Source organism: Oxyura jamaicensis, chromosome 1, assembly GCF_011077185.1.
Source record: "Oxyura jamaicensis isolate SHBP4307 breed ruddy duck chromosome 1, BPBGC_Ojam_1.0, whole genome shotgun sequence".
Classification (NCBI taxonomy): Eukaryota; Metazoa; Chordata; class Aves; order Anseriformes; family Anatidae; genus Oxyura; species Oxyura jamaicensis.
Window position 1 is genome coordinate 80,529,166 of NC_048893.1, and position 26,700 is coordinate 80,555,865.

General features: G+C 42.0%; 1 protein-coding gene across 2 annotated transcripts in view; it reads right to left on the bottom strand.

The window, feature by feature from the left end:
- Positions 1-1,837: 1,837 nt before the first annotated feature.
- Positions 1,838-26,700, bottom strand: part of FAM131B (family with sequence similarity 131 member B) — a 32,424-nt gene continuing 7,561 nt past the window's right edge. Inside the window, exons 2-7 of one of the 2 annotated variants that reach the window (XM_035313645.1) lie at positions 14,107-14,216; positions 12,621-12,656; positions 9,041-9,134; positions 8,251-8,448; positions 7,779-7,922; positions 1,838-7,371 (exon numbers count right to left, since the gene is read on the bottom strand). In XM_035313645.1, coding sequence (XP_035169536.1) covers positions 6,827-7,371; positions 7,779-7,922; positions 8,251-8,448; positions 9,041-9,134; positions 12,621-12,656; positions 14,107-14,216 — 1,127 coding nt within the window. In that variant the 3' untranslated portion in view covers positions 1,838-6,826. Of the gene's footprint in view, positions 7,372-7,778; positions 7,923-8,250; positions 8,458-9,040; positions 9,135-12,620; positions 12,657-14,106; positions 14,217-26,700 lie in introns of both variants that reach the window. The other variant, XM_035313637.1, reaches the window with a different exon arrangement.

Genomic DNA, 26,700 nt, shown 5'->3' on the forward strand with positions numbered 1-26,700 from the left:
TCCTTTGATTGCCAAGGAAAAGATTACCACTTTGTTCCCTATGCAAGGGAAAAAAGTAAGTGCAAGTATGCAAATAGGCCCTAATGTTCTAGCACATGTATTCTATGTCCATTCGATTATATAATAACATTTTGTCTTCATCCCTACCCCAGTCAGCTCTTGGAGACTCCAAGACATTTTCTGACATCCCTCTAGCACAGATGTCCAGCTGCTCTCTTCTGTTCCTGTGCAGATTTACTACTATTTAGTGTGGGGAAAACCTGTCATATAGAAGAGGCACCTGACACTGACTTGACTGCTTGCATTCATATTTGAGACTGTACTTTAATGACTATAGGCTGTGCTACACATACATTTAGTTCTAACAGACACTACTTTACTAACATTTTCTCTATTTTCTCCCTTTACCTGAGCTATGGCATAGCAATCTGTCCCCATGAAATTGCTATAGGGGAGAGGAATCAAAGCTCTGTATTGGAATGGATTTCTTTTTTCTTTCCGTTCCTTACATTTCCCTTTGGAAAAAAAAAAAAAAAAAAAAAAAAAAAAAAAAAAAAAAAAAGTTAGTTTAAGGGAGATGCTAGATTGTTTAGAGTTATCTGAACAAGGAACAAGGGAAATTCTATCCAGAAGAAATTAGAAGGAAGAGTTTTAGACTGCAAGATAGTAGGGACTTAGGCAAACTGAATAGATTGATGTGGCACAGATCAAAGTTACAATGAATAACCTTGCCCCGCCCGCTCTCCACAATGATTGAGGTGAATTTATTTCAGTTTGTTTCTCTTTCTAGGCAATTACCAATGCAACAGTAAAGATAAACTGAGCCAAATTTAGATATTTTGCTTTTCTGCTAGCGACAAAATTCACATTAACTTCATCTGGACAATGAATAAGTTCTTATCTGGAGTATTTCTTAATGGTTCCCCTGAAGAATTAAGCATGTGGTGAACCATTTTTCAAAGACAATGAAAATGAAGCCAGCAGCTGGCCTAATTCAGGAAGGTCTCTTTCCTTTCACTCTGTCTGACAAAAAGTGTGGCCTAGAATAAGGACTGCCATGAGTTGTGCCAATCCTGGAGCTACAGCTTGTGTAGCAATTCTCTACCTGGTTCCCTTCTGCCTGAAGTCTGGCACAGAGCTTCCTACTTCTGTTTTGTAAAAATAAACTTCAAGCTTTTCTTGATCTTTTTCCCAAGCCTCTCTCTCAACTCCCTTCCCTCACTGGCTACACTTCTTGCCATTGCACCAAGCACACATAGTTGTCTACAAGTTTGGCCTGTGACACCCTGCGTTGCCCCACCACCAAACCTCACACCTGTCAAACAAAGAGAACAGTTTCCTTCTCTTCAGTCATCTTCAGGCCTTCAACTGACTGTTGTTGCTAGACACAGTACATAATGCACAGACTCTGCCTAGGTATGAAAAGCCCTTCTGAATCACACTAGATTGGAACTGGCTTAAAGACAGGGAGAAACCTCACCTCCAATATCTGTGCTTTAATCCTGCACAAGGCTCTTCCTCTTATAATTACAAGAAAAGACTCATCAGTATCTTTAGCTGCTGGGGGGTGTAATCACTGGGTACATCAGTGATTTGTGCATATCAGTTTTATGAATTTCAAGGGTATGTTGAGTTACTCATGGCCTCCTGCCTGACTGTAAGGGATTATTTCAAAGGAGCCTGTGGAAGAGGAGGGAACAGTGAAGGAAACAACAGAGCATTAAATAACAAAAAGGACCAAATCAGATTACTGCATACTAAAAATTCTAAGGAAAATGCTAGGGAAAGAGGATAGGGGGAGTATATCCACTCAGGTTTCCCAGGTGGGTTTCTTTGACTTTGACAGAAATTTCACAGTCAGCTTAAAGCAATTTAAGTTGCATTTGCAGTCAGAGAAACATCCTTCAACATGACCGTCTGCACATTTCACAGGACCTCAGTGATGCATGCCTGACCATGTAAAAAATACAAGTTGCTGATCCCACTGAAACTCTTATTTTGATAGGCGATGTGGTTAGTTTTCAATGGTGCCAGTTCCTGAGCAGCCAAATGAGTGTTAGCACTGGTGCTTCTTAGGCAGAAGTATACAGCTGGTGATGAGGGAAGGGAAGAAGCATGACAGCTTCTTTTGTCAGCTTAGACTTATCACAGAGATGGCATTTCAAAGTGCACTTTCACAGTTTACCTAGCCTAACATAAAGGCCAGCTGCTGAGAATAATGCTCACTCTCCCTTTGCTCACAGCTGTTCCCTCTTCCTTATTTTAGAAAGGTGTAAGCAGCCTGGCTTGTTATGAGGTCAGCAGTGTGCTAGTATCTGTACAAGGACTGTGGGAGATGAGTACAGCTAAAGTAGAGGGCTACCTTCTTCACAACAGCTTCCCATTTTGATCAGCTCGGAGGTATGCTTAAATGCTATTCTCTGCTGCAAGCTTATCATGAAAGGTGATGTTAAAGTCTTACAGAGGTAAGGGGGGGTGGGGGCAGAAGAGGGAAAGTGGAAGTGGGTGACTTGTCAGTGGCTTCACAGAAGTTGCTGATTTAGAGACACAGAAACTGAAGTAGCAGATTGACTTCTCAACCCCAAAGCCTAAGGTAATGGGGTTGAAAAAATTCACAAGGCTTGTGAAGAAAGCCTAAAACTTATATAAAGAAGAACTTATGTAAGCTTCTCTTGTATGGTCCTTGACTTTGAGGTTTGGACTGCGCAGGCAAAATGATTCTCTGAGTCATTGTAATCCCAGGGCCCTGAAGGGAAGGATCCCACACTGTGAAACACAGCAGGGCCTGTACACCTCATGTGACTGATGAATAGGAAGGGTGCAACCCAGTGTGCCCAAATGTGGTGGACCCTACTGGATTTTAGGCAGAGAAAATAAGATCTGCCCTTCCCCTAAGTCATACAACCACAGTGACAGAAGCACTAGCACTGTTTCATTCCTGACACCAGCACCAGAAAAAGAGCAAGGGGGACAATTAAACAATCACTTGATATTCATCAAATTACATAAGTGGTCATATAGGAAAGAGTTACAGCTACTGCTAGATAAGCAGAGGCTCAAAGCAATGACTTGGTGGTCCTAACATGCCACAGTTCCCTAGCCACTATTTTTTTATTTTATTTTATTTTTATAAAGGCCTGTGGGATACAACGTCCACGTACCATTCAGCAATTCCATAACTCACCCAGCTGCCCTCAACATTTCGGTAAGTTAGACACTATGCCTTAGAGGTTAAACATGCCCCTGTCCTGTGTTTAGTTTGCTATGAGGCAATCATTACCCATACATTATTAGGGCATACTGAAACTGCTGGCCCAGTGCTTGCTCCAAATCTTAACATATTATCTGCCAAGATTTTGCCAATCTTATTTCCCTATTCCTTCCTCCAGTCCAGTCTCTGGGTTTAAATGAAGTAGTATAACTGACCAAAAATATGCAACCATGGGAAAAGGAAGATAGAATTTTCTTACAGTGGAATCTGAGTTTTCTTTCAATTAGTTTAACCCTTCATTCACATTCACGATAATAACAGCAGCAGCTCCTGTTGAAGACAAAGGCTTTGAGGTGGTGGTAGGGGAAAAAAAAAATCTACCTTTGCTGGTTCAAGAAATATCCAAAAAATATGTAGTGCAGCTCTGGTCTAAAATGGGCCTGTATAAATGAACAGTAGGACTCAGTTTCTTAGTAACCCCAGATCAAGCATACTCAGCTTACCTCTCCTTCTTATTTTCAGCCTCACGGATTCAATTTCCACTCTGAGTATTTGGCTGGACTCCCTCCAACTCATTTACCCTTACCAGCATAAAGAACTGCAGGCCAAATTTGCTCACAGAGCACCTGTGCCCTCCATATGCTTGAATAGGTGTAGCTATATAATAATGGCTTTTCTGAAAAATGTACAGTAGGCTCCAGGTCCCTCTCTCTGACACTGGATACACAGAAGCAGCAGGCCTGATACCTAAGAAAAGGCCAGGTTATACAAAACCATTTTCAAATTATATTCAAACTGCCTTTCCAGTCCAGCTCTGGATGTTCACTCAGGTTGCAACTGATTACAGGTAGGCCTGCTATCTCTAGTCAAGCTCCTTGCAACTGGAGAGGAAGATACATTTCTCTTTTGGATTGCGGAAGAGGTCATGAAATTTTATTCACAGAAATTCGTGGTCTTTATGAAAAAGCTTTATAGAATTTAGAAAACTTTAAAGTTTTTACAGAGAGTAGTCTTGAAACCTGTCAGACTTCACAGAGAATGAGTCTACAGGTTGCTAGAGATAAGGTTATGAAATTATATAGCAGGGTATGATTCTCTATCCCGTTCCACAGAAAAATGGAAAACTTGACAGGTTTTCTCCTGCTATTGAAATCCACAGAATTTTCTGTAAGTTCAATTTTTTATTTTTTATTTTTATTTTATTTTTTTTTGCATTTTTTCCTGTGCAGTTATTTCCCTCTCGCTCCCCTGCATGGAGAAAATGTACACCTTTTAGACATTGATCAAACACCTTAGTAAGTGTATCACATGTCCACATTAAAAGAAAAAAAGCCCTGGACAAGTTGGCTCTCTCACCCCAATCCTGTAAATAATACGGAGAGACCATTTGAAGCTATTCTGAAAGTTACCATAAACATCCAGATTGGTCCTGGAGAGGCACATGGGAACAAAACTGTAAGAAAAAAAGCAATTAGCCCAAATTTTCTCCCACAAAGAAACATACTAGACCATTCTGTTCCCTGAAGGTTTTTAGAAAATGAAATAATTAACACTTGCTCATTTGTCACCTGATGAAGTGCCCTTGGCACTTGACCTGTCACTTGTTCTGGTTCATGTCGTTTCATAGGCTAGGCTCAAGATAGTTCAGGAAAATGAACTAGCATTGATCCTGCAAAAACTATAGATTCATCTCTATCAAGCACTGCTGCCCAGGAGAGGTTAGCACCTGAATGTGTAAACATTTGTACAAAGATATTGAAAGTTCATCATTCAGGAGAAGAGCTACCTCCTAAGACAGATGTAAGCAAGCCCAAGGAAATGGGTTAAAAAAAAAAATAAGGTCACAAAAGTTTTTATCTCTTACCTACACCAAATTATCAATCTTACTTTAATATCCAAAGGTCTTTTCCTTTAGAGGAGCAATGGAGAGGTAAGACAGATCCTCTTGACATGGTCTTGGCTAGAAAGACTTGAGAGTTCATAGAGGAGTTCCCTCTTCATGCAGCTGCCTGTGTAAGTGGGAGAAAGCTGAGTAGGGTAAAGTTCCACCTGAGAGGAGACAGTTTCAGGGTAGGGTAAATTTCTACCTTGAGACAGGCTTTCAATTTCCTTTCAAAGTCCCTCCCCTGCAAAAAGAGGTCTGTAGAAACATGGTGAGCAATTGCAAGAGACTGAATTCCCACAAGTCAATGAACCATTTTTTAACAAAACAAACAAATTAAAAAAAAAAAAAAAGCGCCATACAAATAGGAAAAAACTCCTAAAATCAGCTTTTTCCACACCTGAAAAAGGGATGGAATGTGAAAATAAACAGATCACGTGTTGAGCACTATTTACATTGCTTGGGGGCAGGAAAACAAAATAAGTCAGGAATATAGTCAGGAAGAAGAGGAGGAAACATCCTCTCTAGCCTCTTGCCTCCATCTACATTTGGCACTGCAGAAGGAGTGGCAGAAATGGGAAAGGTGCAGTATTTCTGATACTGGAGTACAGGCTTTTACCACTATTAACTGCTTTTTTAGGAACACTTAACCAGCAATATAAAAAGTTTTTTAAAAAGCAACAACTGAAAATTCCACTGTAAACTGGAAATCTGTGATCTCATAGTTGTACACACTATTCCTGGATCTGCTGCCTCCCCATGCTTCTGGCAAAGGAAAAGACAGAAGGGTGCAGCAGCAGCACCAAGATGGACATGTTCTCAAGCCCTCTACAAGAGTCAGTTTTTTATGACTGTCTCTGTAGCTGAAAATGTTCTTTCCACTGGCATCCAGTGCTCAGTGCCAAAAGGACACACCACTCTTGCCAGCTCCTAGGAAGGTAGAAATGTCAAAGACAGAAACAAATAAATAAAAGACTAGAAAGAAAGAAACCAAAGCATGAGTATCTCAGAGCAGGGTTAGATTCGTATCTGCATCCATTCTTTCATGCCACAGTAGAGCCATGCCCACAGATCCACACCATCTGTAGTGCAGCACAGTGAGTGCCCACGGAGCGCAGTCTGTATCCATTGAGCCTATGATTTCATATCAAGGTGCTATTGAGGACCTGGTTACACAGCAAATCCTTCATCTCAGTACAGTCTATACTGAATACAGCCTTATTCTCTGCATCAGCCACAATCACTATACTAGTGCAATCTATATTTGTAAAGCCATATCTTCATTTAAAACAGTCTATATTCATGTATTCTATCAAAGGGCATCAAGTCCACAAAGCAACATCCATTTTGCCAGGATGGATTCTAGCCACATAGCCACTCCCTATACCAAGCCTGTCTTATCAGCCGCATCCCCAGTACCAGAAGTTTGTATCCAGAGCCAATACTTTGTATTTATAATATTTAAACATGATTTACCAATCCAGATCTCTCCAAGCACCTCACGTGCATTGCCCAGAGCAATGAAAATAGAAAATATATGTCCACACCGGAGGGAAAGGTCTTAATGTGTCAATCACTCTGAGATTTTACTCTTGTTTAAAAAAATAATTAAATGTAGGAATGAAAGGTGTGTCTGCTTGAAAGTACAGGGAGCTGGAGAGAAGAATTCCTGTCATTTCATTCCTTGCCACCCATCTCTTTGTTCAGCATTGATGAAAATTTCACAAAAAGCATCAGTTGTTTGTTTCTCCCTCTTCCTCATCAAAGGATTGAACTCCAGAGGAGGTGACATCTGAGACTTTGCGGCTCAGTGCAGCATGTTCCAGCTCCTCTCGAGGAGACAAAGATTCCAGGTCCCGGCATACTACATCATCCTCCTCTGGAGAGGGCTTCTTGTTTAGGAGAGGAGCCTTCTCCAGCTGTGGGTGCCCTTCGTCCTCAACATGGTCCTCCATGTAGGTGCTGGACTCAGCCCCATCCCCGCCCTGAGCAGTCTGCAGGGGCCACACATGGACCAGCCCTGTGCTCTGGATGAAGTTTTGCTCCTGCTGCTGTGGCTGCAGCTGTTGCTGCTGGAGAAGACCACTCTGAATCAAAATACTTTCCTGAAGGTTTGTCTGGGACTCATCAAAATTCTGGCCTAAGTAGGAGCCAGTTGCTGGGGAAGCGATGAGGGACTGGTCGCTGGTCTCCCAGGCATCAGATGAACCTAAGCAATACATGCCCTGTGAGACATAGGAATGAGGCCAGCTATCATACTGTGTCTGGGCCATATGCTCTGCAGGAAAAGGAAGGAAACAACAGACAGTTAGACAGTGTAATCCAAGATTCACATTCAGATAGCTTGGATGTCTGTACGTGGTACTGTATTGGACAGGGTCGATAAATCCTTTAGGGGAGAGGAGGGTAAAGAGGAGAGGCAGTTCTACGCAGTAACCATATGAACATGACCATACCCACAAGCAATTGCAAGAGCTAGTGGCTCTCTACAGTTGTGCCCAAAAGCCAAAGGAACTGGGCTTTGGAGCCTCTCTGTTAATGTCAGATTCCTTGGAGTGCAAATAGGTGATGCCTCTGCTAGATTCCAACATTGCAGAATAAAACAGGGCAGATGGAAGTACAGTGACATGACACCAAGAGCAGAAAAGGGGTCTTTCAAGATTAGCAAGAGGTGCTGGAGCTCACCTTGGCTCTCCATTAGCTCCTGATAGTTCTCAGAGTAGTTGCCTGCTGGATTCTCCTGATTTGAGTTTACACTCACATCCTCACCATCCATAGAGGACCAGGCCATGAGAGTCGCCTCTGATATAGCAAATTGCTCCATCACTCCTGTGCCAAAAGAGACATGGAGGGGGAGCAGTGATGCATGAACGCCTCCACCTCTCACCATCCTCTTAAACCTCATCTCTTGGTCCCTCTGCCCCACTATGGTCCAATCTCAGCAACGCCCATCACCCGTAACTATGGGCCCTTGCAGTTCACACTTTGCATTCCATTGACAATACTCCAACCACAGTCTCTCATCTCCTTCTGCCATCTGAACCACCCAGAGACATTCCTGAGTGTGTTTTTGAGGATCCTGCACGTTGGTATCCCAGTGATTCTGCTCTGGGGCATCCCAACCAACCCAATTCACATGCAAAAAAGTCAGAACTACCTGCAAGGAATCGGGCCTCCTTTTCACCGTCACTCAGGTCTGAGTAGGCATCAGCATCTTTGCGTGCTGTCTCATGCGTGTGCTGCTGCTGCTGGCTGTTACCTTTACCCCAGCCTTGCCATTCAATCATGTGAGCCACACGGCCTTGGCCCATAGCCGTTGGCTTTGTGACATGGTCCTTCATGCTGCGGGATATCCCTAAGGGGCCAGACATTAGAAAACAAGGAGGGGCTATTACACAGCTCCAAGGTTGTTTGCCTCTCTGTTTACCTCTCTTGGAAGTGGGGTTTCTCCCCTCCTTTCCTGACAGGGTTCAGGCCTTGGGTTGGGTGTCTCCCACCTTTCACTGTATCCCTCTCCAGGAGAGTTTCTCCATCTTTTCTTGGACTGGTTCTCAGGAGGGGGAAAAAGAGGAAACCCCAAATATGAAAGACCATTTCCTTCCTTGCCTAGAATCCATTTGGGACAGAGTTGGGCATGAGTGATGAAACCTGGAAGTGAACAAACTAAGAAATAGAAAATGGGGTTAAACCCAAGACAGTTTGAGGGGAAACAATTGAGGATGTCTGAGCTGGGGTGCATGGTGAGAAGCAAAATCTGTTTCTTTGAAAGTGCAAAAGCTAAGAGATTTCTATATCTCTAACCATGGTGGTAGAAGCTGCTCTAAGGCCTAGAAAAGGCATGAGTCAGAAGGGAGCAGTTGGGAAAGCAACAGGGAGCTATAAGAAGAGGCCTTGAAGGCTTGTGGAGAGAAGCTGCCAAGAATAAACCCAGGTTTTAAGGACCTCACCAGAGAAAGATGATTTAGCCAAAGCCCCAATCCCATAAGCATTGGAGTTGCGTTTCAGCTTGGGGAGGATGGAGGTCGTATCTTCCATGGAGAGCTGAAAAGAGAGAGAATATGAAGAAATATATAGAGGAAGGTGAAAAGAAAGTGAATGGAAGTAAGAAATCAGTTTAAGAATTCCAGAAGATAGAGGGAAGATGAAGAGCAGAAGCAAGCAACAAGAAAAGGCAAAAGAGATGAAAAAACTAGAGGCTATTTTACCAATATTTGATAGTGCATAGCTGTGGGACTGAGTGATGCAAGGTCAGTGGCAGAAACAGAAGTAGGCTGTGAGGCCTCCCTTTGGCTGCTGCCAGTCCTCTATGGACATGCTGTACTGTTTGTTCTTGCTCCTTGTCAGAGAGGCAAGGCATGGCTGATGGACAATCAGGGAGCTTATGAGGAGCTGACAATGTGATAGGCAAGACACACCAATATGCATCACACTACAGATATTATTTTATATGTTGCTTTTGGTGTTCATTTACTCTCATATTTTACATGGCCTTAAAATGAACGTGACTGTATCAGTGGTGCATCCTATTTCATTCAAGCACCTACAACTACTAGTAAAGAAATTAGGTCAATTCCAGTAAATTTCACTCTATTCTCTTTCTTCATCCTCAGTCCCTGAATAACAAGGACAGGCAGCAGTCATAAACACAATAAAACACAGTCTCTCAAGATGAACTCATCAGGCTTCTTCGAAGATGCCAGGCATTGCATTTGAGGCTAAATTTTCATAAGGGCTAAAGAAGCATTGCTTTTGCTCTTCATTTCAGCCTCTAAAAATAAAGTCCACCATGTTCATACTCAGCATCCAAACACAAAGATACTCAAAAGTAGTGACCATGACAGTGGAAATTTTAAAACCTGATTTGAAGCAACCATTTGGTCATAGGTATAGACCTCATGAAAGCTGAGAGGAACAATAACTAGGCAGTCAAATAATTGGAGGCAAAGACAAGCACTGATATCAAACTGCGTATAATCCCAGTCAATTGCCAAGCTAAGAGAGATGAGTTTCTCTGAAAACTGAGTGTAAATGTAGTGAGTGAGGCACCCTGTAACTTTGCAGCCAGGAATGAGTGTGTGTGACACATAAGCTGAAGCTATCAGAAAGCAGGTAAGAACAATAAAAAAGGTAAGGTGTAGCTGAGAACACAGCTTGTTCCATTGTGCACTTCCTTTGATGATGAAGCTGGTTAAAGAATGTCAGTCTATGCCCCCACTGGTCATTCTTGCCTGGGCACTGCTGTTCAGTATCTGCCTATTTGTTTCAAAACAGCCTGGGGACTCTGCTGTGAGCCACCTCATGAAGATGACCTAGAACAGAAAGCATCTGCAGGAGGTCTCTGCCACTCCAAGCCTGAACAGCTATGGCAGGAAGGCAGGAATGAATAGGAAGAGAAGGAAATTCATGAGCCAGCGTTGACACCAAAGACATACAGAATTACACTGAGGAAGAGAAAGAGACACATTGAGAAAGGACTTGATGGATTCAGAATGGGCTAGAAAATGGGAAATTGCAAGTAAGAAAACTATCTTCTAATATCTTTAAGGAAACGTGACCATGTGTACCTTGCTTTCAGGTAGACAGAAGTGCAATGAGAAAAAAAAAAAATTATAAAGTTCTTCTAGTGAGTTGCTATATGCTGTGTATTTTTCCTGCTCAATGTGTTTCTCTAAGCAAAAGAGCCTAAGCAAAACATCCCAAGCCATAAGTGCCACAATGAATGAGATGTCAGTAGTAAGGGTTGGCATATTGGGTTTATGCGTCAAGGGTTTGGTAGCAGAAGTGTTACAGGTGTGGCACCTGTAAAAAGAGCCCAGAAGCTGCCCCATGTTAGATAAGAGACAGCTCCATCCAGCTCTGAAAGGGACCTGCTGCTGGCCAGAGCGGAGCCAATCGGCAATGCTAGTTGCACCCCTGGGAGAGCATATTTAAGAAAGGGGAAAAAACTGCTGTGCAACAGCAGCTGGGAGAGAGAGGAATGAGAAACAGCCTTGCAGACACCAAGGTCAGTGAAGAAGGAGGGGGAGGAGGTGGTCCAGGTGCCGTAGCAGAAGTTCCCCTGCAGCCCATGGAGGAGCCCCTGGTGGAGTAGGTGGATGTGGCCTGGAGAGCCCATGGAGAGCCCCCACAGGAGCAGGCCCCAGGCCAGAGCTGCAGCCCATGGAGAGGAGCCCACGCAGAAGCAGGGGACCTGGGGGGAGCTGCCGCCCCTGGGGGACCCGTGTTGGAGCACTCTGCTCCTGAAGGACTGCTCCCATGGTACAGACCCATATGGGAGCAGTTCTTGAAGAGCTGAAGCCTATGGGATGCCCACATAGAGTATCTCATGGGAGGGACCCCACACTGGAGCAGGGGAAGAGAGTGACCATGAAGGTCTGTCAGAGATGAAGCGTCATGGACTGACCGCAAGCCAGATTCCCCGTTCCCCTACACCACTCGGGGAGGAGGTAGAAGAGGGCTGATGAGAGTGGGTGGGAAGCTGTTTTTAGTTTGCTTTTAGTTTCTCACTGTTCTAGTCTGCTACTGATATGCAAAAAGTTATATTAATCTCCCTGTGTTGAGTCTGTTGCCAGTGACAGTAATTGGTGAGCAAACTGCCTGTACTTATCTCAGTCCTAGAGCCCTTTTCTATTGCATTTTCTCCCCCTCTTCTTTTGAGGAGGGGGAGTGAGAGAGCATTTGTGGTGGGGTTTAGCTGCCCAGCAGGGTAAAAACACCACAGTTGGTTAAAAATGCAAGTCCCCTTGATATTCAGTGACCCATGTGCTCTCAAATCACAGAGAACCAGAAAATGACACCCATTTAAAAAGTATCTGGAATTTGAAATTGCTTACAACTGCCAAAAATGTGCCCTCTAATCCTACCTTTCAAAATGTATAAAACTATCAATGCTAATTTATGGGAAGATACTTTTTAATCCTCTCAACCAGAAAGAATAGTTTGGTAGCACTAATAGAAATTTTTCCCTTTTCAGGATACTGTTTTTGCGTTAGTGGAAAAAAAAATCATGGCATAGTTGTTAAGAGCAACGAGGAACATATTAAAATATTTGTTTGTTTCTTCTTCCACTTGTTAGCTAAAGTTAAGTTGTGCTGACCATCTTCTTCAGGGGACAGTAAAAAATGCCTTTACTTCTGTATGTAGCTGAAAATGATAAGATACATTTCTTCCAAAGTCCTGGAAAAGATCAAAGACTACTGATTTTTTAAACTTGCTGGATATACTTCTTCTTTATCTAACAGTGCCCAGAAATATCACAAAGAAAATATCAGAAATAACACACATTTATGCCACAGGGATAAAGGCAACTTAAAAGGCACCTCCAGATCTAAATACCTCGAGAGACAGTAGCCACAGAAGCAAACCAAAAATCATCAGCATCCTCTGCATCTTAGACAATGCCCAGAATTTCAGTGGCAGTGAAGACTTATGTTCATGTTTCCATTCTGATTGCCACTGTATCTAATAACAGACAAATCCTGGGCTTTCTATGACTAGAATATGAACAGTAGTATGATGCATACTCACATTGATACCATCCCAGGAGAAATCTGTCCGTGTTTGCTAAAGAAACCAAAAATGGACATGATGTTAGTGTAATGAACAAGTTGCAAACAGCTATTCATCTCTCCAGTAGTTTTCCATAATCAACAGCCACTACTCTAGCTGATAGATTAAAAAAACTTGTGTCTTTCAAGCTGGCTTATTCCCTGTTGCTGACTGTGGTGACTGTAGGTACCATGGTATTTGGAAGTATGCAAGTAAATATGATGATAAAAAAGTATGAGAGGGAGAAATACAAACACCTTTAAGACTCCCCTTCTAACAGCTTTTCTTTGCCAAGTACTGCAGCTGGCGTCTCTGTATGGGAGGTGCATCCCTCTGAGGCTAACACAAGGAGGAGCTACACTACCTATCTATTTTTACTATATGACAGCAAGTTACAGAATGATTTTCTTCCGAAATTATTTTTGGTTGTAGTCTTTCAGTTTGTCCACTCTGACCCACTTTCCCTTTGTAAACCAGATCCCTTGCCCATAACAGTCATTACAGCAACAATTCATAGTGCATTTTCTTCATCTGGGAGGACTCACATCTCTACATCTTGGTTTGGGGATGTGAATGCTCAGGAAAATTTAGATGAATTGATTACAGCTATGGTAATTTACATAAATCAAAATGTTTCATGAGGTATGGTTTACACTCACTAGCTTTAAGATCTGTATTTGATTTTAACTGAGTTTTCCATTCAAGGTTAGGCTCCACTATTTCTGTCATGATTTTGTGAAACTCCAAGTTTCTTAGAGTTACATTCCAAGCCAGCAAAGTGTAATAAGGAAATAAAGTATAAAAAGGAAATAAAATACCTATACATTAGTACTTTGTAAGATTAGGCAAATTGTATGTTATTTGTGAACAGTATTTGTGATTTCCCAAATGTTATTTGTTGATATTTTTATTAACCAGGACTTCATATTCTGAGCCTTACAGAGCTGAAAATTCAAGTATCTAAACTGCAATTATTCAGAGCTGGAAATGAATTAGCCCTTGACTAAACACTAAATCAATTGGCAGTGAGTTACTAGTGAATGTATTCCTAAAAATCGAAATGGAGACAAATGTTTCTTCAGAAGATTGTATGGCTATACTGCAGAAGCTGGGACAGACATAGTGCTGGATATTTCAGTGAATCCATTATTCAAGGAATGCAGACCTACAGGCTTGTCAGAACTGCCACAGTCTTATTCATGTTCTGTTCTGCCTCTGTTGTGAGGGGTTAAAAACATTTTTATGTGCAAACTCTTACTCACTTTGGATATTCTAAAGAGTGACTCAACTCTACTCAACACAAGCCAAACTGCACAGATACAGAGGTCTGATCCTTGGGTGCACACTGTCATTCAAGTCCCCTCCCAGATGACGCCCCAGTGATAAACAACATTCATTTCTAAACTCAGAAAGAATCAAATCTTTCTGAGCCCCCTGGATAAGTGTGTCTGGGACAAGCACTCACCTCAGTGGAAGGACGGTGGAAGCTGCTGCCATGCAGTGAACTGGTGCTGTCCATATTGATTTGGTCCACATCTTTCAGTCCTTTCCAGTCTACTGCAATCACCTCATTTCCTGCAGGAACATATCTAGTCAGGCTTCCAAATGCCACTGTCTTAAATGTGTTTTAAGAGTCTTAAAAGCCAAGTCAGCATAGCATACAGGAGAATCACTGACTTTAAGGCCATAATGGCCTTAAACCAAACCTGATTTTAATCAAACCATCTGTACATCATTGACTATTACATTTAGCAAGGATTCCTCCATATGAAGACCAGTCATTTGTGTTGCTCTCAAGCAGAATGTATGCTTGGCTAAAGCATAGCTTCCCAGAAGAAAATAATCTAGTCATGATGTGACAGAAATAACCAATTCTTTTGATATCCTATTCCAATATTAAGCCATCATTACTTAAAAAGGCATTTCTTCTTTTTAATTTGAAATGGTTTGGCTTCAGCTTAGAGGTGCTGGTCCTTGCTTTGCCTTTCTCAGAAAGATTAAAGAGCTTTTTAATACCTACTGTTACATTTCAGAAAAGTTATTCATACATTTGACTTTCTTCTTGACATATCAAATAGACTGAGATCTCTAGGTTTCTTACTGTATAGCATTTATCCATCCCCCTTATTAAATTGCGTATTATTTTAAAAGACATCTAACTTTTTTTAGTTCCTCAAAATGCAGACATAAAACCATGCATAGTAATACAGGACTGCTTTCACCCATTCTGCTAATAAAGGTAAAAATGACTGGCTGCTCCTCATCACATTAACCCATTGTGCCATAACCTTGCAGTAGACTCTCACGTTCAGCTGCTTGTTCACTGAGATCCCTATGCATCCCAGTTTTCTGGGACTGTCACCCATTCAAAAGCAGAATCTGTGCTGTTTAATTTTAGATGCATTTTAATACAACTTAAAGGACAAAATAAAAATAAATGTTAATTTAATAAATAACGAATAATAAAATTGAAAGAATAAATAATAAAATGATTAATTAAGACTAAATTCTTATATAAGTGAAACTAAATGCAAAGTAACCTCATATAGCCAAGGATTAAGACTGTTCTGTATGACCTCTCTGTCCATATAGCTATTTACTGTGCCTTCAATCCTTGTTCCAACCTCCAGCTCTGGTAAAAAATATTTTATTCCTGCATTAATGTCATGGAGGAGAAGGTTATACTGTGCTTAAAACAGTTTTTTGCAATCTAGCAAGAAACAGAGCTACAATAATGATCATTGATTCCTGGATCAATTGTGCAATCTCTAGTCTATTTGAAATATATATTACTGAATGTGAATGGTACTATTTTCAACAGCGTTTTGCTTTTTATTTGCTTTTTGTGGCAAATTTCTTTGCCACAGACATATGAAAACCCTGTTGCTTGTTCTAGCAGCTCTGGCACATTAACACTGGTTTATCACTACTTAGGTAGAGATTTTCTGACAGGCAAGAGGTATTGTACAAACCTCTGCCCTACACAGGCCTGTAGGAGGCATGTAGGCATTTATGGGTGGGAAGCCTGAGGCATTCATCAGCTAGAATTCAAAATGAAAAAAAAAAAAAGAAAAAAAAAAAAAAAAGTTAATTTGGTCTCTTAAAAAGGCTAAGCTCGGTAAGTCAAAAAAACAGCAGAAAGCAAGTATTATTTGATTTAGTGTCCACCACACCTTCACACCTCATCACTTTCTGCTGTCTAAGAAAACCTCTTTCTCAAAGGATCATGTCATATTTTCTCCTTCACACTTGAAATATGTTTCTGTTCATCGGGATAACTGAGAGCTTTAATAGCATCCCCCATGTGCTTCTGATTGGCTGAGTAAAACAGAAGCTATTCAGGGAACTTAAAAGAAAAAATAAATAAATAAGATCCCATGCTGTCTGCTACAAAGCTGAGCATTAGAGGTTAGACATAGCCAGATTTCAGGTGGTAGCAGGATTTGGCATTAATGAACATGACGAAGACTACCTTTCAAGGCTGTGATCATCTTGACTGATTTTCCTAACAAGTACGTGCATGTATTTGTCCTTACTGAGCTCCATTATTTACTTCTAATTGTGATTACTATTAACCATGATCAATTCATGAGCTAGAAGTATACAGCTGAAATTGTTTTCAATTCTGATCAGATCATTCAGCTTCTATCCGCAGTCACCCTCCTTTGAAGGGTATAATGTCAGATTATCTGATAAAAGCTTATCTGCACATCCACAAAGATGCACAGAGAGACAATGGCAGAAGGGTGGGATCCAAATAGTACCCTGGCAGGCTGCTCTGAGGCACAGTACAGGAACCATCATCCCATCAAAGTCATGTCTCCAAACATCCAGAGGCTCACAGGGTGACAACAGCAGGTGGCAACCCAAATTATGCACTCACAGGAAGGGACACCCTGTCTGGGCCCCTCCCAAGAGAGCCTCAGCCCCATGGTTCAGAAATAGTGTCCATGAAGATGAGGTAGGGGAAGAGGTTTTCTAGAGCAACTTTGAAACTGATGGATGCTTATGCAGTCTGTACGATTGCTGAGTATGTGCCTGTGGTATATGTTGTGTATGCATGGTTGTGTGTACGCCTCCTCAGCCTTGCTACTCACTGCACCTGGTGGCACAGAGCTACAGCAGCCTTGCCACCTCTGGGCTACTGGATTCATATCTGCTCATGGGCTTCAAGTGTCCATTTATAAGGGCCCTTGAAGTTGTGCACGAGCTTCCCAGCAGATCTGGAGGTATCTCCACTCAAGCCCTGGCAGATCCCCAAGGCCAGGCTGCCAAAACTTCCTCTAAATCCTGGTGTGCAATGCCTGTATGGAACAGTTACCTCGCTTTCTCTGGCTGGGGAGTACAGCTGCAACTAGCTCACCCCAAGCAATCAGTTCTTGTATAAAAGCTTTGTACATAAAGCTTTGACACATCATTGCTACCTTCTACACAAGCTTTTATTATGCTTTGGCCTTCCTATTTGGCAGCAGTTTCATTTCTTTCTGTTTTGTTTTGTGGCAGACAGCACTACTCCCTGTGAGACTGAGCAATCTTGAATTTGTCAAAGCAAGAGAGTGTGCTCTGGTGTGTGCTTGCATTCAAGTGAGAGGGGCAAGGCCATAGAGGGCCCACTCATGGGCTGCTGATTCGTAATGTGGCTGAAGAGCTATTAGGTTTGGTGTTAAAATCAATGCTAGAAATATCTCTAGCAGAGGAAAGTGTCTGATAGAGCCTTGAAAAGCCCAGCTGCTAGTCACGGGTGCAACAGCTATAAGTTTTGCTGTTGGCTTAGAATAAATGTATTTGATCTCCCTTGAGCTGGGAAAGGGTGGAGGGTGGAAGCTGATGGAGGGCAAGAAAGGGGCACCGCAAGGAAGTGCAAATCTGGAGAAGGCACATAAAGGAAGGAGTGGAGGGGCTGAATGTCATCAGGGTGAGCCAAGGAATCAACAGAGGTCAGCAGAAGGCTGAAAGTGGAGTTAGGTGTAGGAGTGGGTGCCTACCTCTGCTTATTGGGATTTGGTTGCCTCTTCTTGTAGAGGCAGCTCCTGCTCCTTCGCTCTGTCAGTAACTCTCTATCACACTAGAAGGGGAAAGCTGAGGCATTCCTGCTGCAGAGCTGATATAGACAATGATGCTGGAGAGGCAGAAGAGGTGCTACTACTCCAAAGCAGAAGGCAGAAGTACAGAAGCCTTCATTACAGGCTTCAACAGCAGTGCCATGGCTGTTTTATCTCCATTTATTCTAAGTTTCATTCCTGTACTCTCAGTTGTTTCTGAGCATAGTGTTGTGATGCTACTGTAAGTCTACACATCATGGTACACAGAGCAAAACAGGCTGCAGCACTGTTCTGAAAATACTCTGCAAGGACCCCTCAGACGCAAAGAGAGAGAGACCAACCTCAGGCAGACAGGTGCTCAGTACAGGCAACTCGACAGCCCCAAAGTTTGGCAAAAGACATTCAATTTTTGATCTCAATACTGGTAGCACACTGATAGTTTCCATTTTTGAACAGTGTGTATAGAAAAAAAAGGGGGGGAGGACTTTTGTTTTTCCTTGCACTTTTAAAAGTTGTCTCTTTTTTGTTTTGTTTTGTTTTTAACATCATAAATTCCATCTTTGCTCTGAAAGACTCAGTAGATGACTGAAGTAGGAAGCTAAATATAAGAAGCAGTAAAATAAAACCAACACAGTTCAAATACATAAATATACTAAGTGACACAGTTTACAGATCAAAGTTGCTTTGTATTTTTAACACAATTTTAATTTAAAAAAATATAACAGACGCCTATCAAGAAAGATGTATCCATCACAACTGAAGAAATGTTTCTACTCTAGCCTTTGGGGGGAAAGATACTGTCCCGCTGCTCTCTACAGTACTGCTTAAGTAAAAATAAAGTTTTAATTTTAAGTCAGACGTTTCTAAATAATAAATATGAAAAATGTTTTAAAATGAAAAAAATAGATGAGACAAAGAGAATACCAAGACCACTCCCCCCCTTCTTTTAAGCATGGTAACTAGCATGGTTTCAGAAATTAGAAAATGTATTTTCTGAAATTCACAAGCAACATGAAATAGCAATGATTTTTAAGAATGCACTGGAAAATTCCAAGAATCCATCTGGATGAATATATCCCACCTTGGTGATGTAATATTATTACTTTTTTTTCTTATTTTAGAGCCCATTTTGATGAATACTTTGACTTCTTATGGAGACATAAAATGTCTTAGTTGGACATATTTTCAGTTTCTTTTCATTTCTGTGATCATAGGAAAATCATGTGGTTTTGAATTACTTATCTATTGTAATGTTAACAAGTCTATTCTCTTTGGGTTTCCTTTTGCAATTTCTCAATTCTATTACCACTGTGCATTCATTGACAGTGTATTTGAAATGTATGCCTGTACTTTGTTCATTTAACAAGGTACTTGCTTGAATTGCACACCTGCATCTATGTAGAAGCCTTTAATAATCTATTTTGTTGCAACTTCTGTGTTGGATGCTCAAAATCCCTAATTTGTCTTCAATGTTTTGTTTTGCACTGAATAGAACAATATAGCTTTACAGTCCTAAATTCTCTTTTTTTCCAGTGCAATGCTGGTGCAGATACACACCATATACTAAACATATATTTGTGTCAATCGCTTTCAGATGCGTTGTCAATTAACATAACAAGAAACATATTAATTATACATTGAGTTTCCAGCACTGTTATTATCCACTGTTAGCAAACCATCTTCTGTTTTTCAAGTTTTACTTTCCGCAGAGAGCAGAAACATTATCATTCGATATTGGTAGGCAACTTTAATATTGGTAAACACCAATATTTAGAGTAAATGGTTCAATTATTTCTTTCCACTCATTTCTTTACCCTGAATGACTAAGAAAGCAACAAATGTAATTGCAGTAATTATGATCAGTATTTAAATTGTACTTTCCCCAGTATCAATTTTGGAGGAGCTGTTAACTCTCTTGAGGGTAGAGAGGCCTTGCAGAGAGATTTTGACAAATTAGAGGGATGGGCAATCACCAACAATATGAAGTTTAACAAGAGCATGTTCTGGATTCTGCACAGGGGAACAGCCCTGGTCATATGTACAGACTGGGAGACGAGAGGCTGGGGAGTAGCCCCACAGAAAGGGATCAGGGTGTTTTGATCAATTGGAAGTTGAATATAAGTCAACGGTGTACCCTGGCAGCCAAAAGGGCCAACTGTATGCTGGGGTCCATCAAACACGGCCTTGCTAGCTGGTTGAGGGAAGTGACTGTCACGCTGTACTCTGCACTGGTGCAGCCTCACCTTGAGCACCATGTGCAGTTTTGGGTGCCACAATATAATAGATAAAACTATTAGAGAGTGTCCAAAGGAGGGCTATGAAGTTGGAGAAGGGTCTGGAGGGCAAGACATATGAGGAGTGGCTGAAGTCACTTGGTTTGTTCAGCCTACAGAAGAGGAGACTGAGGGGCGACCTCATGGTGGCCTACAGCTTTCCCCATGAGGGGAGCGGAGGGGCAGGCAGCAATCTCTTCTCTGTGGTGACCAGCAACAGGACCAGAGGGAATGGCAAGAAGCTGTGACAGGCTGGATATCAGGAAAAGTTTCTTCACCAAGCAGGTGGCTGAACATTGGAACAGGCTCCCCTGGGAAGTGGTCACAGCAGCAAGCCTGCCGGAGTTCAAGAATCATTTGGTCAATGCTCTCTGACATATGGTTTGATTTTTGGGTGGTCCTGTGTGGAGCCAGGAGCTGGACTCAATGATCCTTGTGGGTCCCTTCCAACTCAGGATATTCTATGATTCTATGAATTTTCGTGACACTCGTGGAAGTGTAGTATCTTTGTCTAATAGAACATGTCCTGTCAAACGTGGTTGAAATGAAAGAAGTGGAAGCTACTGGGAAGTACGGACAGATGGATAGATAGCACATCACAAAACCCTTTTTCTTCCCTGTGTGCTTTACAGAAAGCCATTGAAAGCTATCCTAAAGGGCAACACCGAGGAAAGGAATAAGCCTTTGTGCCAAGTGAAGTGTCCCTGAGCTGAACCTCAGATAAAGGCATTCAGATTCTCCCAGGTAAAGCTCAGAAATCAAACTGAGTTATTTGTGCAACTGTATGAGCAGGGATAAGGAAACATAGATAGTGGTTAGCTGTTGTTGGCTTTTTCAGAATGTAGATAGCAACTGAACCACTTGTGGAAGGTGAATACTAAAATGCCTGTTTTCATGGATGAGAGAGGGTTGAGCAGTGTAGTGCTCTTCAAAGCATCTTGGTCTCCACAAAACAGATGTCTCAAAAATTTTTGATCAAAAATGAAAACACCTACAGTTCTGAGATGTCTGTAGGATTAGGCATCAGACAGGCAGTTCTTCAGGATCTTTGCTTTGAATTTGGGTAACCTAAATTATTTCCCAGACCATTCTGACTCTTTCTGCAAGTAGGTCCCTTTTTAGAGCTGCTTAGGAAATAGAATTAAGGAACAAAGCTCCAAGACCAACATTTTCCTTCTTGACTGGAAGCATTTTCAAACCAGTTCTAAAGGTTACTGTACATCATGTCCTTGCAACTAAAAAGAGCTGAACACTGAGACTAATGTTACACACAGATAGCTCTGTTCTGAGAAGCAGTCGTGTCATTTAAGCTAAGGAGATATTGCAAAATGGAACACATCCAATTAACACAACAACAACAAAAAATCTCAAAGACCTGTCTCATTTGCAGAACAAGTATCAGCCAGCATGAACAGCAGCGATGGATTTATCCTCATTCTTCAGTGCTTCTCTGAAGTGCAGAGAATGTGTCCCCAGGGGCCTCATTCAGCACAGTAAGTATGAAAACGTCAATATGAACAAAGGTAACAGCCTTTTTTTCCTTTTTTTTCTTTTTTTTTTTTTTTTTTTTTTTTTTTGGTGGGCCAACATTGCAGAAGAAATATGCAGCAGGCAATTTCTTATCTTGCTCTCCCTATGTATTTAAATTTTAATCTCTGTGGCCAGCATGTCACATGAGCACTGAGCACTGTCTTAGAGAATATCATTAGTTGTGACATCTATGTTCTGTAGTTTCATCCCTACCAGTGAGGAAGAAGGACCATCCCAGCTACTCACCAGGAGTCAACTGGCAGATCGCAATGCACCTTTCTCCCTGCACTCTGGAGCAGGAAGAGAAAGAAAGGTATCACTACCACTTCCTGTTGATCTCAGGTTCTGCAACACACAGAAGGACTTGGAGAAGGGACAGCACAGAACCTTTCCGCTACCCAACTGTCCCCTTTACCCTTTTCTTCCCTCACCCTGATGTTACCATATTACATATGAAAAACACATATATGTGAGCCCCCCTACCGTTTCTTTTCCCATATGTTCTCCCACTCACACCATACCCCTACCCAGGTGCTCTTTACCTCCTCAGCACCTCTGTGCATTCTTTGTGTTCTGTTTTTCTGCCCCTGCCTGTCTCCAGGACAGCCCTGATCCATGACCTGCCCTCCAGCACTACCTGTGGATCCCAGGCCTTTTCCCCTTGCACAGTCCACTCCTCTCTTCCCAACTTCCAGCCTTTCTGCACCCTTCTGGACCCTCTCCCAAATAGTATTACAAACACCCAGATACCCAACCCCATTGCACTGCCTGCGTGGAGAAGATAGGACAGACTGAGAAAGGGTGGTTGTTGACCCCAGGGACTTCTCCCAGACCTTCTTTTTCCCCTCAGCCTGTGGGGTAGCCAGCACCTCTGCCAAGGTGATGTCAACAGGCCCAAGACAAGACTCCACTGCTGCATCTTCAGGCCCACTACATTCTCCAGTCAGCAAGACAAGTCAGAGGAAGAAGCAGAACAAAAGTTTGCTCAAAACACCAGCACACAGGGGCAGCTGCCACCTAACAGTTTCAGGCTCCTTTCTCCCTACCTGTCCCTGCTCAGCTTGGGGGATATCCTTTTGGAAACTCCAAAGCATACAGCCAGGTGGCTACATCCTTCTCCACCACAGCCACCACACACTTAGCCACAGTCCTCATCAACCACCTCATTTTGGAACAGCTGTATTAGTCAGAACCACTTCTTTCTACAGACAGGAGGTATAAAGACTGCTGCCTCCCTCTCACCACTCACTCCTGCCAAAACAAAGTGTGGGAGTTGCTAGAGGCAGTCATGCCATGATATGGCATGACAATGGCCACCAAAGCATAGCAGATTTTCTTTCTGCCAACAGAAGCCACTCTGTGGGAGGCAACAGGCAAAGGACTTCAGTTGGAGGCTCTTCTTCCTCCTCAAGCTTCTGTAAATCCTGGGTGTAGAGATTATCTTAACTTTGTCTCTCCCCTCCTCCCAGTGCTGCTCTCCTCACCCTCCTATTCTTTGCCCTGAAGAAGCTGGTGTTTCTCATCAGCCCTTTCCTGCAAACGATATCTCCCTCTACCAGTGATCCATCCAGATGCTGGTGGCTGTACATGGCATTATGGAGAGCTGCAGAATCTTTTATCATTTAACGTCAGGAATCTTATTGTACATCCACAGCTCCTCCAGGGTCATTTAGGGCTTTCCCTGCAGAGTCTGGGACACTTCTGCATTGGCTGCTTTCTGGCCCAGAAACAGATCACTGGCCAGTGAGAAATGGAAATGGTCACACGACAAACAGATACCCACGCTGTGGGGAATCCCACACAGGGAGGAAGAGCGTTGTTTACAGGGAAAAATAATTTCCTTTCATGCTGCTTTCCTCTGTGCTTTAATGCCTGGAAAAGCATATGGAAAGCATCTCTGTGGGCCTGACATCTCCCATCCCTTAAGAGGAGACAGATCTCTTCCAGTGGAGGCCACTTCAGGTCACAGCTGGACCCTCAAAGACAGACAAGAGGGCAGAGCTGGCCACAGCTGGCTGAGGTGAACAAGGCCATTGCTGTCATTCCTCTGTGACAGCCCCATCTACAGGATCTCAGAATGGTTCCCCCCATCCTTGCATCTTCAGTCATTCCAGTTAGCACCGAATCTAGTATCCTTGGCCAGTGGGGGAACAAGCCGCTACGTTTGCTAACTGCTGAAGACTAACTGCTCTGGGAAGAAGATGCAGCTGACCCTTGCCATGGCAGACAAAACCTAATCTTCATTGGTGAGGGCCCTGTTCAAGGAGGGAAGGGGACCCAGGCGGCAGAATGCTTCCCTGCAATCTAGGGACTGTAGTTCTGTCTACAGAACTTGCTGGTATAGAGCACTGAGATGTCTGTCATTCTACACCACTGATACAAGAGGCCTCTTGCAAGACGTTCTTGACTTTTACAAGGCCCTCCTCAGAACTCAGAAGCTCTGTGGTGCAATCAAGGTTCTCATGATCACCAACAAGGAAGAATGTCTTTGTTGAGCCCCTGCTGCATAAAACCCACCTCCACGTGCAGGCAGAAACCTCCTCACTGCACAGAAGCATGGCTCCTGCAGCAACCTACCTCAGGCAAGTCCCACAGGAGGGTAGCCCCCTCCAACACCTACCTCCATTGAGCTCCTTCTGAGGCCTTGGCCCGTGACTCCCTGTCCAGCCCACACACCACTCTGGTAAGCTTTGAAAACCAGATGACCTCCCTTGAGAACACTTCTATGCATTCCTGCATCAGCTGTTCCACTTCCTTACTGTCATATCCCATCCAGATATATGGTTGTAGAACAAGTCCCTGTCAGGAGAGCATGAGAAACCCCATTAGCTAGTTTCTAGTCTGTCTAATTCTATGGCCCACTTGGAACATCAGATGGAACACCCTCCATCAAGCACATAAGTTTATTCACAGGATCCCCCGCCTCCTGTCTCTTCTGCAATGAGAGACAGACTGGCACCAGTGTATATCAGGCATGTCTTTGGACTCCTCCAGAACTTGTTATTTAGATTCTGGATACTCTTCTTAACAAATCTGTTGTAGGGCTCCTATCCCAAGCCATACTAAATTCTGATCTTTCTTAATCAGCTTTCCTCTGTTTCTCACCAAGCTGGCTATCTGCAGCTGCAGGAGGAGGAAAACCCTGGATCCCAGCAACTAGGAGTCCTATTTCTATTCCCTTTTTCTAGGCAGGGCATCACTAGGAAGCATCCACTAGTCCCTGTATACCATGGAAGTACAGAAGAGCTCTACTCATTGCTCCTCTCTGGTTCTATATTTTTCTATTTTTAGTCTTTACACTGTTCTTTTTTATTTCTTCCCCCCCCCCCCCCTTTTTTTTTTTATTATTAGTTATATTTTTTTTTGTTTTTGCTGGGTTTTTTTTTCTTTGAGTTTTTTTTTTTTTTTTTTTTTGGGGGGGGGGGGAGGGGGGGAGGGGGCAGAATTAAGCATTTAGTAATTGTTTGGTATGAGTATTAATCACCTTGTCCCTCAGATGGGAGTGGATATATAAGAAATAATACAAGAAAAGGGGAAACAGTAGTGATATTTTCCTGGAATACTTCTCCTAATTTCAAAGCAATTTATACCTCCAGTGGTTCCTGAAACAGAGATTTTGTCTCTGTATTTAGTCACCTTTAAAGGAATTTTCTTCTATTAATCTGTTCACTTTCTAAACCAAATAAATCTTTTTGTACCCATAGCACCCTATGCGAAGAGTTCTTCAGTTTAAGTATATATTATGTGAAAAATGCTAGCTCTTATTTGTTTGAAACTTGCCAATTTGGTTACATTTGATGTCTAGTATGTCTTTAAAAATAATAATAAAATATTCTTCTCTGTTTTTTTTTTTCCTCCATGTTATTCATATTGTAGAGAAAATTCATGATTTTATAGACATTTGTCGTAACTTGCCCTAATCATCTCTTTTCCAGGCTTCAGAATTCCCAGTCTATTTATATGGCTCCCAAGACATAAGCCACACTATACCTTGATTGTCTTTGCTGCCTTTTTCTGAATCTTTTCCAGTTCAAATACATCCTTTCTGAAACGGGACTGAACAATCAAAAACAACACATGGTATTCAAAACAGCATGGATTTACACATAGTAGTATAAGTCTGTTTGTCTCTATTTTTTTCCTAATTATTAACATTTGATTGACATTGTCATTGCTACTAAGAATTAAGTTATCTATTGTAACTTCAAGATCTCTTTTGGGAATGGAAATAGTCAACTCAGAACCTTCATCATTGCTAATGTAACACTAGAATTGCTTTATTGTGCATCAGTTTACATTCATCTACAACAAATTTCACCCATAATTTTAACCCCTAATCATTCAATATCGTGACATCCTTTTGTAAATCTTTGCACTCAGCTTCAATTGCTTCCCCAAATAATTTACTGTCATTATGGTACTTTGTTATCTCATTAATTGCCCCCTTCTTCACACCATTCATGGATATGCACACCTGGAAAAGATCCCTGTGAAAACTGGCCATTTCTTACTAATCTTTTTTTTTTTTTTTTTTTTTTTTTTTTTACTATCTTTACCCAGCTACTTAATAACTTTAGGAACTTTGCTTTGATCAGCAGAAAGGCTGTCTTTAACAGCCCTTACAAATGTGCTTTGGAAATCCAGGTAGACTATAGCCACTGGATCTCCTTTGTTTATGCTTTCTAAGACATGCATTGCTTGTTGAGGCTTTCTAAGACACACAAGGCATGTTTAGCCTCAACAACTGCGCATTAGCTCTTCCTTAGTATATCTTACTTGTCCATGCATGCACTACTACTGTTCTTTAGAGCAACATTTATTAGCTTGCCTGGCATGCATATCTTGTTGACTAGCCTATAATTTCCTACATCTCAAAATCTGTTTAAAAACAGGCATCACATCACCTAACTTCCAATCTTCTTGTACTAAAGTAACTGTAAGACATTACATACCACAATCAGTAGTTCACTTTTTTCACAGTCAAATTCCTCCAAGACTTGTTATTCTTTTGTCTACCTACTTTACAACCATATTCACCAAGGCTTCAATTTGAAGTTAATCTCCTGCTATATCCTCAGCATGGAAAGATTCCAGAGGATAAACCTCCATAAATTCCACCACAACAACCAGATGCAAATATGTATTATTTGATTTTTTTTTAATTTGTTTGCTTGTTTTTTGTTATGGTCTTAATCTCTCTGAGTCACCTAAAGC